General features: G+C 38.6%; 2 protein-coding genes across 5 annotated transcripts; one reads left to right on the top strand and one right to left on the bottom strand.

Moving 5' to 3' along the window:
• Window positions 1–139: 139 nt before the first annotated feature.
• Window positions 140–4515, top strand: LOC137192582 (protein SIX6OS1). Of its 3 annotated transcripts, none has more exons than XM_067603391.1 (14): window positions 140–493; window positions 681–737; window positions 1431–1557; window positions 1657–1746; window positions 1844–2031; window positions 2124–2166; window positions 2263–2374; window positions 2507–2654; window positions 2777–2841; window positions 3316–3515; window positions 3605–3740; window positions 3823–3864; window positions 3947–3971; window positions 4050–4515. In XM_067603391.1, exons 1-14 carry the CDS (start codon window positions 442–444, stop codon window positions 4175–4177), a joined length of 1413 nt encoding a protein of 470 aa, XP_067459492.1. In that variant the 5' UTR covers window positions 140–441; the 3' UTR covers window positions 4178–4515. The 3 variants fall into 3 exon arrangements, with proteins under 3 accessions (XP_067459492.1, XP_067459491.1, XP_067459493.1); XM_067603390.1 differs by having other exon boundaries at window positions 2777–2877; XM_067603392.1 differs by lacking the exon at window positions 1657–1746 and having other exon boundaries at window positions 2777–2877.
• Window positions 4442–17884, bottom strand: pfkla (phosphofructokinase, liver a). 2 transcript variants are annotated; one of them, XM_067603384.1, is made up of 22 exons: window positions 17621–17884; window positions 15762–15835; window positions 15519–15596; window positions 13407–13596; window positions 12938–13103; window positions 12551–12595; window positions 12363–12471; window positions 12058–12153; window positions 11571–11663; window positions 11070–11195; window positions 9215–9279; window positions 9003–9066; window positions 8731–8877; window positions 8583–8653; window positions 7596–7683; window positions 7357–7509; window positions 6946–7110; window positions 6789–6850; window positions 5960–6071; window positions 5731–5830; window positions 5531–5636; window positions 4442–5434 (listed from the first exon to the last, which is right to left on the bottom strand). In XM_067603384.1, exons 1-22 carry the CDS (start codon window positions 17703–17705, stop codon window positions 5287–5289), a joined length of 2343 nt encoding a protein of 780 aa, XP_067459485.1. In that variant the 5' UTR covers window positions 17706–17884; the 3' UTR covers window positions 4442–5286. The 2 variants fall into 2 exon arrangements, with proteins under 2 accessions (XP_067459485.1, XP_067459486.1); XM_067603385.1 differs by lacking the exons at window positions 15762–15835; window positions 17621–17884 and adding an exon at window positions 15050–15119.
• Between the last annotated feature and the right edge of the window lie 244 nt (window positions 17885–18128).

The following is an 18128-nucleotide window of genomic DNA, read 5'->3' as shown; positions in this document are numbered from 1 at the left end:
CGAACCAAAACCAATTGTTTTTTGTGCCTTAATCTAACCAGACCTTAACCACAGTATTGTCACATCATAAAACAGCGAGACGAGAATATTTAGAAGCGGCTCGTGAGAGTTTCGTAAATCTAATGTTACCGTCAGCTACTGTTAACAGTTCTTAACTGCAAGCTTAGTGAATATTACTTAAATATGTCTCAAATAAGTATTTTCAAACTGTTGCAAGTGCAACCTGACATTTAAAAGCTAAAGCAAAGTTATATCGTGGGTCTCTGAATTAAAATAAGTTATAACATGAATATCCACCTATCACCGAGCTGATTAAAGTTATGATCGTCCTTCACTCGTAACGTCTGAACCGTTGACACCGAGACAACGGCAACTTGATAGTGAGAGGACTAAGAAGACTTTAGCTCGCTTTAATGTGATTAACATTAGGCTGGTGTAAAAATGAACGACCAATTTTCACTCAGTAAAATCGACAGCTTCCTTTTTCAGCTTGGTAAGCTCAGTTTTATAATTTATTTTAAGTAAATAGTTGTAGTTTTCTTGTCATTTGATGTTTTCTTGGCTTGCAAGATAATGCTAACCATTAGCTGCATAGCTGCTTTTTTTATATAACTGTTTTACTTTGTTTTGTTTTGTTGTTGTTGTTTTTGTTTGTTTGTTTTTCTTTTTGTATTTTACAGTTCTTCAAACTCGTGAGCTTTCCCAAAAGAAGAATGAAATCAACCAACAAATTACAGGTGATTATGTCTAAAAAGTTATTCTTCTTAATTTAGCTAGTTGTACAAAATTAGTCATTGTATGGCAGTGGCTTTAAAGGACAGGTTCATATTTTTTCAAGTCTGTCTTAAAACAATAGTCAGATGCCAAAATCCACAATTCTCCTTGCGAATTTTTAAAAAAAAGTTTATATGAAGGTAATATGAAACGTCATCTGTCCAAATTAGTCAAATCAAGTAGACATATTTCAACATTATAGTCTTTTTAGAGCCAAAGTCCCTTTTTTTGTTACTATATGTCCACCGCAGCTCAACAGGGAAACACTGTCCAAGGAAACACAAAGAGGGAATTTGATGCCAAAAAGATTGTAAATGTGGCAGATATCCACTTGATATGACTAACCCAGACTGCTGAAGCCTCATATAAGCTTCAGATAAACTTTTAAATACATTCTTTGCACAAAATGACATTTTGGCCCCCATCACTTACATTGAAAGTGCATTTGAATGGGATCTTTTAATAGCCAGTATGAACAGGAGGAATGATTACACCAAGGAAAACCTTTTCAGTTAATTTGGGCACCTGACTTGTTTTGAGACAGACTTGAACAAATCAATTTATCCTTTAGCAGTGATTACTGTTTTCTAATATGTTAACATAAAATGTAGTTGTGTTAAATGGTGCACCTCAAGTGTCTATATGTTTGTCAACAGTTTGCAGAGCTGACATTGCAAAGAGAAGGTCTTACATTGAAACAGTCCAAACAAGTATCAAGAAACTTGAGGAAGAAATCAGGGTGAAGCAGAGCACTGGCAACCACAATAAAGCAAATGCAAAAAGGTATGACAGTGTAAAAAAAAAGATGACTGGGTAAAAACATTAAGAGTGCAGTTAGTGTGGATATTCACAGATTACTGCTTGTCATTCATGTAACTTTAGCATGAAGGCGACTAACAGCCTGCTTCTTCAGTATGAACATACACTGAAAGCAGAACTGGAGAGCGCAAAAGCCAGCTACAACCAAGACATGTGGGTTCACTTAGCTTTGGTGTTAAATTATGATTGATATTTTATTGTGTACATTAATAAACACAGCTGTATTATTCTTCATCTGCAACCCAACAAGGGAAATCTACGAAGAGAGGATTTCAAGATACAGGACTATATTCCAGTCCCATAAAGATCATTATTGCCAAAATCCTCTTGCTCAGAAACTCCTCATGCTGCATGCCGAGAAAGAGGAGATCGAGTTTAGGATCAAGGCTTGTGATGATCAAATAACAATGAAACAGATGGAGCTGGAAAATCTCACTGGTAATAAACCCTTTACATCATCATAACTTGCTCTGGTGGAGCTGAAATGTTTTACAGCTCTTTCACAGTTAATTGAATCTCTGTCTGACCAGGTCCAGCAATCAATTCTTCTTCCACTGAGACACTCCCAGACAGGTATCGTTAGTTAATCGTGTAGATAAAAAAGAATAATGACACATCGCCTCCAGAAAAGCTCCATTTTACTCTGATTGAGTTCATTTTTACTTCTAGTGTTTCTGGCCAGCAGCCTGTAACAGAACCAGAGGAAGATTTAGATCCTCAGACAGAGGATGACAATGACTCTTCCATTGACATCTCCTCTCTGCATCTCAACCAGACTAAGGTACTGAGATACAATCAGTCAAAGTTAATGGCATTTAAAAGATGATGAAATTCTACCAATCATGAAATACAGAATAAAAACCATGTTGAAGATGGTCCTGTTATGAACAGCCGCTCTCTTAAACTTGAACAGATTTGGCAGAATGGTGATACTACAGCTGTAGAGGCAAATGCTGAAGAAGTTCATGATGAAAACAAGGCTCAGGATGCACTCACCTGTAGTAATTCCCCAGAAAAAGCAAGCAATGAGCAATACATGTGGTCATATCAACAGCCAGATGGTAAGTAGAGGGAAGTCTGATATGTATTTCAGTTAATTTTAAACACTTTTCTCACTAGATGCAGTTTTTTGTGTTTGGATGTTTATGTTCCATCAAAACCCATGGGCAAAATATTTCTTTAGAGCAAAGTCGGCCAGATGAGATGCAAGCTGAGGAGCAGGAGCAGGAAACTGGACCAGGAAAGCAGGTCTTGTCAACTACATTCAGGCTGAACCTAAAAAGTGTCAGTTTGCCAAATTTACCAAAAACCTTTTTCCTCTTATTACTCATGCTGGTATCTAGTCTAGAGTCTTACAAAAACTTTAGTTTCAGTTTGATCAGGTAAAGTTTAAGATCTCCACCACTGAGACAGTGATCTTTCATTAGTGGCTCTCACAGCATCATTGAATTATATCAATGTCTCTTTCCAGAAACAATCTTAGGTTGCTGAGGATTCATTGAGAACTACTTTCTATTAAGATAAGACAGTCAATGAAAAAGCTTCTGAGTAACTAATGACAGTTTGTCTGTTAAGAGATGTTTATTTATGTAACAGCTGTTGTCCCTGATTGTAACAAATAGTGGTACAGTGTCATTATGGTCTACACTGTAAATGCCATTTCTAGAGGTTTCCTATTTCTCCTGTTGCATATGAGTTATACTCAAGGTGTTTCCTGCATAGGAAAAGCGGTCCGCTATATCAGAGGTAGAGGAAGCAGTAGAGGAAGAGATGGAGGAAAGAGTAGCTGCAGAGGAAGAGCAGGCACCAAGCAAAGAGGACAATGAGAGACTCAGTGCTTTTTGTCAGTCATCATCTCAAGAAATTCAGTCTTCCCCTGCAACAGTGAAAACTGTGCCTTTAACCTCAACATTCCCATTTAAGTAAGGTTTCATCCAATTTGTCTGTCACTGTGAATAACTGTTAAGCCTGCTGCTAAGAACTAACGCATGTTTCAATGTGTTGGCTTCAGCATTAGCCCTGGTTGTTCCCCTCATCAAGGGACCTCCGATACCAAATCTCCAGCTTTCCTGTTCGCTCTGAACTCTGGTCCTAGCACGCCGGGCTTCTCTGGATTTGGGTTTGATATGGGCTCTTCACAGGAGGAGGTGAGGAGTGAGCAAAATAAAAGCTATGTGACAGAAATCACTGACTCTTTAGTTTTGGACTTACCTGGAAGTTTCTTTGCAGGACTCATCCTTCCCGTTCACCAGCTCTTTTTTCAGCGAGAAGGTACTGCATTTTTCCTCTAACACAACTTTTTCATTCAGTATGAACTAAAACAAAAACACCAAACTCTGTTATCTCTTTTCAGAAAATGATGGAGTCAAAATCAAGCGGTAAACATCAAATCAAATCTACATTTCTGTGATGTGCCTTACCTGCTTTGGACTAAAGGTATGTATGTAACTTTGCAGGCCCTGACTTCCTGTTTGACCAACCAGAGCAGAGTGAAGACTTCCAGTTTACCTTTAGCTCCAAGAGCCCTCAGACCACCAACAGAGAAAACACCAGCGATGAGTTTCCATTTTCATTCAACTTTTGAGAGTTTTAAGGGAAACATCTGAAAGTTCATGATTTAGTCCCTTTAGTTGTTCTCATGTTGAACTGAGGTTTAGATTTCATGGTTTAACTTCATTATAAAACATCTACTTCAGCAGTTCTAAAAATCTAAGTGAAATTTGCCAGATGTGACTTTTCCAAATGCATTTTTTTAGTTCTGTGAATTGGTGGCTATTCATTTGTCTATGTATCTTAATATCACATTTCACTATTTATTCACACTAGTAAGAACACATTTCTAACAATATCATTGTTGAATACGTTTTATTGAAGCTCTAGCATTGGTCTAAAAATAATAAACAATGTATATATTCCCTTAAAGATTTCCCTATTGTAAGTACATTAGATGTGAAGTTTGTCACATAGTGTAAGTAAATGCATATATCTATATATAGTGAATTACTATTCATTTTGCATTGATTATTGACAGAAGCACTGTGTTTAAAAAAAAATAGAAAATCCTCACAGTAAGTGTCAGGAGAGTATCTCAGTCAACCACTGGAGCACCCCAACTTTTATTAAACATAAAAGTGCATTAAAATTCAGGGGCTCCAAAATTTAGTAGTTCTCACTTGTAGCTAATAAGAAGCTTGTTACAACACTGATATACACCTTTCTTTTACTTTAGGCTCATGTTCAGTTAAAGGCAAAAATCTCTTTATAGGCCTTCTATGTATGTGATTCTGTACCAAACCATTACATATTATTACACACACATTACATATCACATACAATCTGCTTTACATAATATTTTTCTGTAGTAAATCAATTAAATTGTTGCTTCTTTGTACACCTGATTGTCTTTCCATGGCAGTGATTTGACTCTATACTGAGGTTTACTTGCACTTTGGCACAAGAAATAGTAAAAATCTGTGTATTGAATGTCTCATTCCATACATGAATACTTGCAGTACATCTTTACATTTTGTAAATACAGCTACTGAGACTGTGACAACAGGCTGAGATCACTGCTGGCTTTAAAAGTCTTCAATCCTGTAAATGATTAAAAAACATTTCGAAAATGTGTGTGGAAACATAAAGGATGGACAAATAAGGGTTTAAAAGTGCCGAATATGCAGTTTAGAGAAGAGTCTAGAACCCTGAGTCAATGCTGAGGGACTGACGAGTCACATGTTCAATCTCTCCTGGGACATATTCGCAGAAGCTGGTTTGGTACTTGGCCAACATTTTCAGAATCTGCCGCAGGTCAAACCACCATTGGACTTTGGGCATCCGGTGCCTACAAAAACACAATACATATTGTCACACATTGTTTAGACTGAATAATAATGCTATTTGACAAAAAATAGAAAGTTGGTATTTTTGCACAGCTTACTGAAAATCAGTCACAGCCTTCAGTTCAGTGACAGGGATGAATGAGATGACCTTCCTGTTAAGGCCAAGCACACATGCCGTGTCTGGTGAGTTGGCAAACACCCGGCCTGATGGGGGGAAAACAGCGTAATCGTTACATGGTTGCTTGACATCAAGTTTCTGACCAATTTCTCAGTGTCAACTATGACTTTATAACTCTACCTTGGCGGAAGTTTTCAGTCAATCTCTCAGAAATCCACTGCATAGCCTTCACACCCAACTTGGTGCCGAAATTCCTATCAAAGGGAGAAGGTGCCCCTCCCTAGAACAAGAAAACACACTGAATATAAATTCCAGCATGTTGCAAGACTCTGTCACCTCTCTTTGTTTAGTCACTCACTATTGAAGGTTGCTAAACGGTTATTTGACACAGTGGATGGTTGGTTCATACCTGCTGGAGGTGTCCCAACACATTGACTCTACAGTCAAAAATGCCCTTCCCCTCTGATGAATACAGCTTATGGATGAAATCTGTAGTGTAGTGTTCGTGGCATTTTTCATTCCTGTTATGACAAAGAATGTGATCAATAAAGAATAAAACAAATTTGACAGTATTTCATATATACAGTGTCATATGTTCCATATACAGTACCAGTCAAAAGCTTTTCCAGGGGTTTTTCTCTATTTTTAATATTTTCTACATTGTGGAGCAATACTGAAGACATCAAAACTATAAAATAACACATATGGAATTATTTAGTACAAAAAAGTGTTAAACAAACCAAAATATCTTTCATATTTTAGATTCAAAGTAGCCACCTATTACCTTGATGAAAGCTTTGCACACTATTCTTCATGCAGTAATAACCTGGAATGGTTTTCTACTGCTACCTCATGAAGCTGGTTATGATCTTGCCAATAGTATGCAAAGTTGTCATCAAGACAAACAGTGGCTACTTTAAGGAATCTAAAATATGAAAGATATTTTGGTTTGTTTAACACTTTTTTGATTACCACATGATTCTATATGTGTTATTTCATAGTTTTGATGTCTTAAGGATTGTTCTACAATGTAGAAAATAGTAAATATAAAGAAAAACCCTTCAATGAGTGGGTGTGTCCAAACTTTTGAGTGTTAGCCTACTGTATATAGAAGTGGATGTCAATTTGAATTTGTTTTGCTGAACTCAAATATTTAGATTCACATTTGCACACCCAGAGATGGAAAATAGATAGCTGCTACAACTGGTGTGTGAAATTCTCTGTGTGAATGAATGTACCTCAGCACTAGACCACGCTGGATGTCCTTCTTCATTTTTTCTTTTAAATGTTCCACATTGGTCTGTGAAAAGGCAAGATAATTAAAGATCAACCTGCAGAACATGAGAGAAAAAAGATGCGAAACAGCAGAGTGTATTTTTTATTTGTTGGACTTACCCTCAGGTCATGGATGTTGACGGGGTCTTCAAAGATGTAGGCTGCATCAGCACCCACAGCTATACCAGTGCTGGATGCCAGATAGCCACAGAACCCACCCATAGTTTCCACCACAAACACACGTCTCTTGGTCCCAGTGGCAGACTGCTTAATCTTGTCACAACCCTGAGGAGGAAATTGAAATTGCCGTGTGAAAAGGTGCTGGCTGCCTCCATCGCCTTCTCCTCAGAGCACACAGATAATGCTCACTGTCACCTCTGTTTTGAGCAAGCATGCAGAGTTCAAAGTCTATCTCGGTGACACAGCAGCCTGTAATAAGATGTGATGTTTCCTGACGTGGTTTGGTCTCTATTTATCTTAATCCTGAAACATCAAAGTCGCACTGTAAATGTGACATCTGCTCAGCGTTACCTCCATGGCAGCATTGACAGCGGTGTCTGCTCCTAGGCTGAAGTCAGTTCCAGGAACGTTGTTGCTGATGGTAGCAGGGATGACACACATGGGGATGCAGAGCTCATCATAGCGACTCCGGGCTTCAAACAGCTGCAGCACACCTTCGTACGCCTTTGAAAGTCACGCAGAGGTAAAATGAAGACCACTCTGATGTAACATTGACACTATGAATTAAGGAATTAAAGGCTCCACTCTACCTCAAACCCCCCAATTACAAGCAGAGCTGAGATGTTCAACTTGTTGATGGTGCCTACGATCTTCTCCATGCATTTGCTTGGAAGGGTTCTGAAAAAAGACAGATATTTAAAAATCACTAAAAAGGAGCACTCCACCAATTTTATATGTCAATGTACTGGTCACACAGAGACCTAGACAGCCTGTGAAAACAGCTGTGTAATGTCTCCTGTGGCTCTGGAAAAAAAGCTGAGTCAAGTCTGAGAAAAATTCTTAAACAATATAATATTGGTGTCTCAGCTTAGAGTTGCAGATTATTGTTAACAAAAAGCTTATGTTTACAATGGATGTGGGCTTTTAAGGGGAAAGTATACTCTGTCAGAAGGGCTTGTCAGATGGTCGAATATCTTCAGAAACCCCCTCCCCCCACACCTTTCGGATTAAGGGGAGCTGTATACCATTTCTGTAAGTTTCCAAAACCAAAGATCAGAGATTCTTCACTCCATGCTGTGATTGGCCAGCTGTGTGGATGTGTTATCCCTGTTTTTAAACAATATCACAAAGATATCTTTTGGGTCTAACAAAAGACGAGCTGCAAGTGTAGGAACCAAAGTTTTTGGAAACCAACTTGCACTAGTTAGAATAGAAAAGCTTTAAATAATACATAAAATCCTTAAAATGACATCTACTCCTTTACCCTCATTGAAAAATCCCAAATCTATGAATATGCATCTTGTTCATTTCTAAAGTTGGCTCCAAACTAGTTGTTACAAATCATGTTTTTACAAGCCCTCCTTTAACTGAAATTTGAGATGAGCACAGAGAAACTTTCCCCCTTCAGCAGATGAATGAGAAAACTTCTAATGTCATCACATACATCATTCTGCACAGTGAAGCTCAAACATGCAACTGAAGGAACATGAAAAAGAAACACATTTTTGAGTGGAGGGGGACTTAAAGATTAGTTAAATCCGTTTATGTCAATATAATGAAAGGGTCCTGCTGCTCACCGTTTTGTCCCCAGCAGCGAGCCCCCTTGGCCCGTCCATCCTGCCACAGTGTGCCATTCCATCTCAGACACCTGCAAACAGACAAGTGTCAGTTTTTTCATAGTTTCATTCCGGTTACTTGTTGCTGAAATCTAGAAGAAGGCCTCACCACTCCATCAGCGAGCCCTTGAAAGCCATCACTGACAGCGTAGACCTTGTGTCCGTGAGCGCGTGCTAATCTCACAGCAGACCTCACTGCTGCATTCATACCTGCAGCTGGAGCTCCCACATTCAGAATAGCCAAAGAGAAGTTGCTCTGAGGGAAGAAGAGTCAGACATAACTGAGCACTTTTGAGTTTAACCTTTGTATTCTGGCATATGTGATATTTGCTAACACAACATGTGTGTGCACGTGTGTGTTTGTGTTACTGGGAGACTCACCGCAGTCTGAGCGGGCTTCTCGAGGGCAAGAAGCTTGTAGATGTTCCAGTTGTTCTCAAAACTCCTGCAAGAAAATAATTATTTTTATCTCTGGTTTCGTTTTTTCACTTACAAAAATGAGTTGACAGACTGTATATCAACAGTTTTGCATAATTGGATACAAATTATATAATATAACTATTTAATATACATGAATACATCTTCGCTCTCACCCTCCACGCAGTTTGACAGCCTCATCAAACCTCTTCTCATTCATGGCCCGCTGCACCAACTTAGTCTGCAAATTATGGTGGAGGACATCTTGGATGATTCATGGATAAAACAGCCTTTCTTTAATTTCAAACTGAGAGACATGGAAAATCCCTCATCCCTGACCTCTTTGCCAAGTGGGTGTCTGTTATCAGGACATTACCCCAAAATTTAAACACTGTGACAAAATGGAGATTAAACAGACCTCCTAAGAAACCATTTCTAAACAATATCTGAATTGTGGCCTGAACTAAAAGAATAAAGGATCTCTGGGGTCATTTGAGCGAGGAGTAAACAGTAAACATGGACAGAAAACTTCACTCTTTTGGGCCTCTTACCAGACCAGAACCATAACCTCTAACTCACATTCCTGACGCCTGTACTACTAAGTAAGTTCAACATACTCAGGATATCTTTTCATTGTCTGGCTTCACTGAGCCTAACATTGGCTGTCTACATAACCAGTACTACGAAGCTGATTATCATCTAACTCAGTCAACCCCGGGTTTTCCTATCCAGCTACGAGCACGTTCATGTAAAAGAGGCGGGGTCGTTCATTAAGAGTGACATAATCAGAACCATGAATGAAGTACTTCATGGTATGAGATGAAACGGTGATACCAAGTACCTGTGGAAAACTTCTGTTTAAGAGACAGCAAAAACTCATATTCAATGAAGTGAAACGTAAATGACAACCTGTAACCATACAACAGAATAAGAAGATGTAGAAACACTGGTTCACTCGTTGTGACCCGATCCTCTGATGTTAACCTGCTCCGGAGCAGTTAAGCTGTTCAGCATAAGTTACCATGGTGATGTTCCCAAGTAAGACGTGAACCACTGTCATAGGACTGAAAACTCAGAGTTAAACCTGAAGTTATCTCGCTAACCGCAAATCCTGCTTCGTAGTACAGGCCTCTGGAGTCTCCCTGCAAATCTGAGTCAAACCTCGATTTCACGTAAATTAAATGTCTTATCGTTATGTAAGTTATGTAATGTTATTATTTATTTCAGTGTAGATCGTTTGAGAAAGTTGATTCAATTAAGGTTGGATGTCTAGACATCATGAAGTGCTAATATGAAGGTTAATGTTTGATGTGTTGATAGAAGAACTGACTTATTAGGAAATGAATGTACATAACTCTCGTGACTCTAAAGTGTGAATTTTGCAATTAAAACTCATAACTTAATTTCCAGTGTAAGAAAGTCTTTTGCCATCTCAAGTCGAAGTCAAACCACACCATAAAAGTCCATGAAACAAAGAAATTGTATATTCAAACTAGTCCAAACTTATAAAACAGCCTCAAAGTGATTTCTCTTTGAGCTGGTCTCCAGAACTCGAGAGAAATTCTTAAGATGTCTTTTTTATTTGTTTTTCAACCAAGTATGGGCATATTTTAATTTTTTCATTGAAACAAGTTTCAATAAAAAATTAATAAATAATTCAATTCAATAAATAATTAGATTATCATTTTTTATTATCATTTATAGGCCTTATTATTCTTCTTATTTATTATCTTATGCTTTATCGTATATCCTCAAGACATTTAGCTATTAATAAATGTCTTCATTTATCCTAAAAGTGGTCGGTTGTATTCTTTGAGCAACAGTGAATAAACGTCACTGTCAGGAGAAGAACTTATGGTTATGAGACTGATTAATTGACCAAATTGAGAATTAAATTCAAACTTTAACTTTTTTCTCCGGACATTCAAGGTTACGTCTAGGAGGTGGTGCCCAGACGAGGTTAGCAAACCACTCTGCTGTTTATGGGTATGTTCATGAATATCAATCATAGAAGAGAGGAGAGCTACTCACCATCTCCACACACTCCATGAGGGGCAGACGGACAGGCTGGTTACCTGACAGGCCGATGACACAGGCCGGGGTGTCCGGAGACGCCTCCATCAGGGCAACCACTGCCTCCACACCTAACTTACTGCTCTGAAGACACAAGCACAGATACAAAGAGAGAGACACAAACACAAACAGAGGATACATTAATGCAACTTGGACTTTGGAAATATCACCTCCAACTCTATATACACATTCTTCTTCGAATAATATAGTAAATTGTATTTATAAATAGTTTTCAAGATATTCAAAGACGCTTTACACAAACAGTAAAATAAAAATAAAAAATTTAAAAAAGAGATTTTAACTATCATAGGCCATGTCGGTGATCTTTTTGGTGATACAGTTTTGCAGTTGATGCAATTAATATCTAGAACCACCACATATTATTTTCATGACATAATGCAGTTAGTGATTGTTGCTGAAATAGGTATAACATAATAATATTTATGTTGTCCAACTCACCAGTATTCTGTCAAACGCTGAGGGAGTTCCTCCTCGCTGAACGTGGCCAAGCACGGTCACTCTGGTATCATAACCCAACCTCTTTACCACCAGCTTCAGAGACACATTATGGGTTTGTCACTTAGTGGAAATACACAGCAGAGACTTGCACAAATAATTAAGACAAAATCTGTCTTGGACATTTTACCAACAAACAATAATCTATCCTTCATATGTGCCTCGTAGGGGCAAGACAAATAATCGGTGAAGCAATGTATCATACAATACATGGCACACATAATCAATTCATTGGCATGATCGATACATTCTCTACTGATGCTGGAGCAGAGGTGTATTCTTCCTTTACTACAGACGTTTAAACACTGAGCTATTTTTGCCAGTTTATGGCTGTCAAACATTTGAATTATATTATATTTCAACATCCACACAAACTACCTATTGGTAGACAGACAGGCCTCGTCCCAAGGCCTTAAATCCTTAAACTTACATCTTTTACGTAATTTGAAGAGATTGGCTTTCCATTTATGTCAATAGCTCCTTCTGCAACAATTATAATGTTGAGTCTGGACCCCTTAGTGCGGCTCTGGAAGTAAACAGATATTAGCCAATAAGTCAGTACACACAAAAATACTTTAAAAGCATCTGAAGAGAGTCGATTCAGCCTCCTCTGTTCCTTAAATACAAAAATTCATTTCTATATTTCTCCTACTGAGCTGCAAAACAGGTGTGCTCCTGTTATTTAACATCAAATATATATGCCTGGAGCTAACATAGAGTCTGGATTAGTCTTACCCCCTCTAGACGGGAGCACATACGGTCCTCCCAGCCCTCCTGAGGAGGGGCCTCTGGAATAAAGAGCCATTCTGCGCCAGATGCAAGTGCTGACACCAGTGCCAGATACCTGGAGTAATATAACAATAATTTGTTTAATTCAATGGAAGAGTACAAGGGAGAGCAAAACGGGCCAAAGTGTTACTCACCCACAGTGGCGCCCCATGACCTCCAGAACAAAGGTACGCTGGTGGCTGTAGGAGGTACACAACAGTTATATTGAAACAAGTGTATAAGCTTTTTCAGGAAGTATGTCAGCATATAAACAGCATTTTCAGATTGTATGCTGTAGAGCAGCGTCATGTTGACTCTGCCAACGAGCAAGTCTGGACAAGATCATAAAAATCACGCCAGCAGACTTGAATAGATGAGTTGTAATTTTTGGCTGTTTGCCTTCCTTTCTATCTCCAGTATTCCCTTTATACTCCCATATTCTATAATTCAGTAAGAATTACTGAACAAATAAATATTACTTCCATCTGTCGCTGTGATGAAACACCAGCTGCCTTACTGTTCAATATCATACAGTGTCTGACCTTATTGCAGTGGTCATGATAGCATCAATTATCTCCATGATGCGGTGCAGCGCAGAGTCTGCTCCAATGGTCATGTCAGTGCCGCAGAAGTCGTTGTCTATGGAGCCCACAAGCCCCACGATGTTAAGGTGGCTATGCTGCTTTGCCAGAGTGTCTGTGATCCTTCCTGAAAGTGGCACAATGTTGTAGAAAATACTGCAATACACACCAAACTAAGCTGAATAAATGTTGTACAAGCAAACAGAAATTTCAATGAGGACTTAGTAAACCATAGACTTTTTTTGATTGCTTTTATATACCCATGTAAGCTTAACCTCTGTTGAATTGTGCAGAGGTGTTTTTATGGATTTTTAGGAGCTGAAATACAAAAATAAACCTAAATGGAGTTTCATTCCACATTGGGTTTTTTAGAAAATGACTGAAATCATCTGAAAGGTGGATTGACAACACTTTCTTGAGAGCACCTTACCTTTTTGTACGAGCTCGGCCAGCAGACCGCTCCACTCGCTGCGGAAGATGTTGGCTCCGGTGAGGCTGCCGTCTCCACCACACACACACAGGTTGGTGATACCTCTTTTCACCAGGTTGAAGGCAGCGGAGAGCCTGCCTTCACGGGTCATGAAGGACTTGCATCGAGCGCTACCGATCACAGTCCCACCCTGCCGCGGATAAGTCATATAACAAGTCAGAATCCAATTCAAGACAAATGGGACACTGTAATCTCACACTAAATCACAGATCCTGATGTTAATATTAGATACATTAGTTATCTGAGATGGAAGTTTCAGATATTGGGAAACAGAACAAGTTCTCCCTTGAGACAAATTTTTGATGCATTTTGTGAACTGCAATCATTCTCAGCTAGATAGATATACAGCAGTGGTTCCCAACTTATGGGCAGTGGCTCTCACAAGTGGTCACAAAAAAATAGGGCTGGATGCTATATCAAATTAATGTGATTAATTCCATTTTTTGTTATTGCATGATGTGTGAAATGTCTAAATCAGGAAAATCAAGTTATTAAAATATACACAAAAAGTTTATTTTTAGTCAGTTTAGTAACAAAGATGGCTGGTTTTGAGACACAACAGTCCTGTAAACAGTGATGTGAATAGTTACACTACATGCACACCTGTTACATAGTTACTGTCGTGTGTTTGGGTGCATAGCTGTCTCTGGCTATCTCACAAGGAATTTAATGGTCATCTCTCCGAGAAGGACAGACTAAAAATGACTCTGCAACCGGATCTGTGCTTTTGAGTTGTGTTTGTTGACAAGGCATTATCTCTGGTTATCAGAGTTGAAGCGCTGGGAGTCGACTGAACAGTTTCCAGATTCTACTTTGTTCAGTTTGTCCCTGTGTGCCGTGTAGCTAACACTAGCAGCAGTCTGCAGATATCAGGCTGATGTTTTGTCATGAAAAACAGACAAAAAAAAGCAGGAGATTCATTAGTGAGCTGACTTCTCTGCTCTGTCTGTGCTGAAACGCATTATTAAATGTGCTCTGCTTAGTTGAAACCTGTGTGGGTTAACCTGTATTTTATGCATAATGATGGTGCAGGTGCTTTTATTATTCTGCACAACTATCTAAAAATATGATGTTACAATCTTGCACTTTGCAGGCAAACAAAAATTAATTGAAACAGACCCCAAGCTTGAAAAAGGAATATATCATAGTTTTTTGGCCATATCAACCAGCCCTATGAGCATATAATTCAAAAAACAGTCTGCTACAGAAAATTAGGTTTACTTCTGAGACTTTTCTCTACAGATTATTCAAATGAAACAGTCTGAAAGGGGAAAATCACTTTGATTGGACTGCTTAAAATTCATAGACATGAACCCTGCAAGAGACACAGCTTTGTATAAGAACCTGGACATCTCAGGATACACAATACTATGATGTAGGTTAAACAAAACAATAAAAAACAACCAGTTTGCTTCAGAAAGAATAGCACATGCCCTTCCACACATTTGCTGCATTAATTCAAGACAACGAATGCCAAATGGGCAGTGTGATTGTTATACTTTTCTCATTATTAGTGCAACTTGCTGCTTGTTTAACACCTAAGGCTTAATGATGACCAAAACACATGCAGCAAGGCCCCTTACCAGGTTATAACCTTTTTTAGACAGGCAGGGAGAGAAGAGATGAGAGGAGATGGATGAAATAATAAAAATCCTATTAAAACCATAGGAAAAAAAAGAGAGATAAAGGTTTAAGAACCAGATAGAAACAACAAAAACTCTAAATCATAATACAGTTAACATCAGCTAACATCTTTCAGGGACACTATGAGCCTCACAGAAGACATTTTGACATAACACATGACAGGTGTAATTAATAACATTAATGATGGCTGAGTTCTTCAGTTTCAGGGTCCTGGTATTGTGTGTGCTGACTCACTGTCATGACTTACTGGAACACTTGAATAGAGCAGAGCCATTGTTAATGTGATTGGTAACACCTGCGCTTTTCCTGCAATGACCAGTCAACATATCTGCTGTAACAAAAAGGCTGATTATAGTTATCTTTACCACTGCTATCAACAGTGACAGATGACATCATTTTATAACCTACCAGTTGGATAATGTTGGTCACACTGTGCCAGTGTGCCAGTTTGATGTTATCTCCTCCATCCACCAGGCCCTGGTAGCCCTAAAAAGTAATTTCCAGATTGTGAAAATGTTAAAAATCAGCATGCATCCACACGTCCAAATGCTATTCCAACTCCTACATGGGCTGACCTCACTCAAACAAGGTTGAACACCTAACCATACAAGATATATGTTCAATATAAACTAGATGAAGCAGCTTGTTTACCTCATAAATAAGGTAGACCTTGGCCCCCACATAGATGCCCATTCGGGTCACAGCTCGCACAGCAGCATTCATCCCTGAACCAAGGACAAGTGAACACATATAGATTAGATTCTGGTCTATATGGCTGCAACTAATGATTATTTTCATTATTGATTCAGTCAGTCAATAAAATATCAGGAAATGGAAAAAAAAGAGTCCATCACAATTTCCCAGGGGTCAAGGTGATGTCTTCAAATGTTTTGTCTGACCAACAGTCCAAATCCCAAAGATATTCAGTTTGCAATGATAGCAAACAAAAACGGATTATCCTAACACTGCCACAAATGATTATTTTCATAATTGATTAATATGACAATTATTTTCTCAATTAATCATTTTGTCTATAAAATGTCATGTTATTATTTCTTAGAGCTCACGGTGACATCCTCGCATGTCTTGTTTTGAGTCCAAAAACCAAAGAGATTTAGTTTTCTATCATGTACGACACAGAAAAGCTTCAAATCCTCACATTCGAGGAGCTGCAACCAGTAAATGTTTTAGCATTTTTGCTTGAGAAATGAATGATTAATTGATTATCAAAATAGTAGCACATTAATTTTCTGTTGATCGACTAATCAACTAATTGTTAAACTTTACAGGTCTGATTCTCATATCATTTCACCAGCGGTGGAAAGTAACTAAATACATTTACTCAAGTACTGTACTTCAGTACAGTTTTAAGGTACTTGTATTTTACTTGAGTATTTCCATTTGATGCTACTTTATACTTCACTCCACTACATTTCAGAGGGAAATATTGTACTTTCTACTCATTTATTTGGCAGCTTTAGTTACTTTTCAGATGATTTGACACAATGGATAATATAACAAGCTTTTCAAACACACCACACTGTTAAAGATGAAACCAGGGGGGTGTTCCATCAAGCTGGCTAACGGGATAGCCTGGCTTATTTCGATAAGCCTCTCTAATTTAAGTGAGAGTTAAGTTGTTGGAGGGGCCCGACCCCTAGGTTGGGAACCACTGGACTAAACTAGCTAACTGTATATAAAGTAGTTCGAACTAGCTTCACCCCCAGCAGCTACAACAGTAACATGCTGCTCTAACACTAATACTTCAGTATTAATAATCTAATGATGTCATATATAATAATATATCAGTCAGAAGGACCAAACCACTACTATTACTGCAATACTTTAACTACATTTTGCTGCTAATATTAATGTATTTTTACTTAAATAGGATTTCTCATGCAGGACTTGTAATGGAGTATTTATACATTGCTGTATTGGTACTTTTACTACAGTAAAGGATCTGAATACTTCTTCCACCACTGCATTTCACACAAGCTGTTGCACCATCGCCTTGCATGACGAAATCAAACAGTCTGGTGGAAATTACTTAATTATCTCTTACTGGGCAAAGGTGCCATTGCCCAGTAATAGATAATTAATATTAAAAAAAACGCTCTATGGAGACTGTAATCACAATCCAGACTCTCAAACATATTTTGATTTTTTTTAATGCATGCAGCCTATAGGCTACACAACCTTTTTTGTTGCATTGTTTTGTTGTATGATTTGTTTGTTCTGAGTTGTAGAGTCTGGTGTGGAAGTTTTATTTCCTGTACCAGAAAATGTAACGTTACCAGTAAAGTGTCAAGTGTGATCCACACATCTGAAGGTTACACAGCTGTCCAACTGACATTTTGCTGAGACTGTCTGTCAGTTTTCAGTTCAAACTGTTGTTATTACCTGTGTATGTTAATATTTATTGCAGAAACTTATATCAATATCTAGATCTGTATTTAAAGGCTACTAACTGTATTTTAAAGTCAACTTTGAGGGTGTTTTTGATTCACCTTGTGCATCTCCACCGCTGGTCAGCACTGCTATGGCCCGACCAGCCCCCGTCATCTTCAGCTTCTCCAGGTCCATCGAGGACATTTTGACCCCGTCACCTAGCAACAACTAAACTTGGAGAAAATGTAAAAACTGTCCGTTAACAAGCAAAAAAAAGTGGTTTGTTTCGTAACTCCAGTTTGATCCAGAGGTCGTTTCCTCGTTGGCAGCGGGATGAGCCCTCAGTCCGCCCACAGACACTCTACCCCGGGGTTTGACTCCTCCCCATCCAGAAGAGAGCTCCGTAAGTACAGGGAGCGTTTGTTCTATAGTCCCGCACCGTCCGGCGACTTCCTGTCTCTGTTTTAGTACTTGTTTTAAAACAAACCCCTCCCGCTCGTCAAACCCTGAGGTCACAAGGAGGAAAACTGACAACCGCACGTACAACACGGAGGATTAATTTCGACAGGTTTTATTACGCCAATCATACCAGAAGAAACCCGCCAATTATGGAGGAGAAAAAATGAC

Source organism: Thunnus thynnus, chromosome 11 (assembly GCF_963924715.1).
Source record: "Thunnus thynnus chromosome 11, fThuThy2.1, whole genome shotgun sequence".
Lineage (NCBI taxonomy): Eukaryota > Metazoa > Chordata > Actinopteri > Scombriformes > Scombridae > Thunnus > Thunnus thynnus.
The sequence above is the reverse complement of the archived record's forward strand: the minus strand, read 5'-3'. Positions and strand labels throughout refer to the sequence as shown.

What these genes read in the sequence shown, in the direction of transcription:
- LOC137192582 (XM_067603390.1), top strand. Translation starts at nt 442, where the DNA reads ATGAACGACCAATTTTCACTCAGTAAAATCGACAGCTTCCTTTTTCAG. An exon ending in AATAAAGCAAATGCAAAAAG is followed by an intron (nt 1,558 to 1,656) that starts GTATGACAGTGT and finishes ATGTAACTTTAG; the next exon opens with CATGAAGGCGACTAACAGCC. An exon ending in TCAGGCTGAACCTAAAAAGT is followed by an intron (nt 2,878 to 3,315) that starts GTCAGTTTGCCA and finishes TTTCCTGCATAG; the next exon opens with GAAAAGCGGTCCGCTATATC.
- pfkla (XM_067603384.1), bottom strand. Translation starts at nt 17,705, where the DNA reads ATGTCCTCGATGGACCTGGAGAAGCTGAAGATGACGGGGGCTGGTCGG. An exon ending in CAGCGTTTGACAGAATACTG is followed by an intron (nt 11,196 to 11,570) that starts GTGAGTTGGACA and finishes TTGTGTCTTCAG; the next exon opens with AGCAGTAAGTTAGGTGTGGA. An exon ending in TCAACATCCATGACCTGAGG is followed by an intron (nt 6,851 to 6,945) that starts GTAAGTCCAACA and finishes GCCTTTTCACAG; the next exon opens with ACCAATGTGGAACATTTAAA.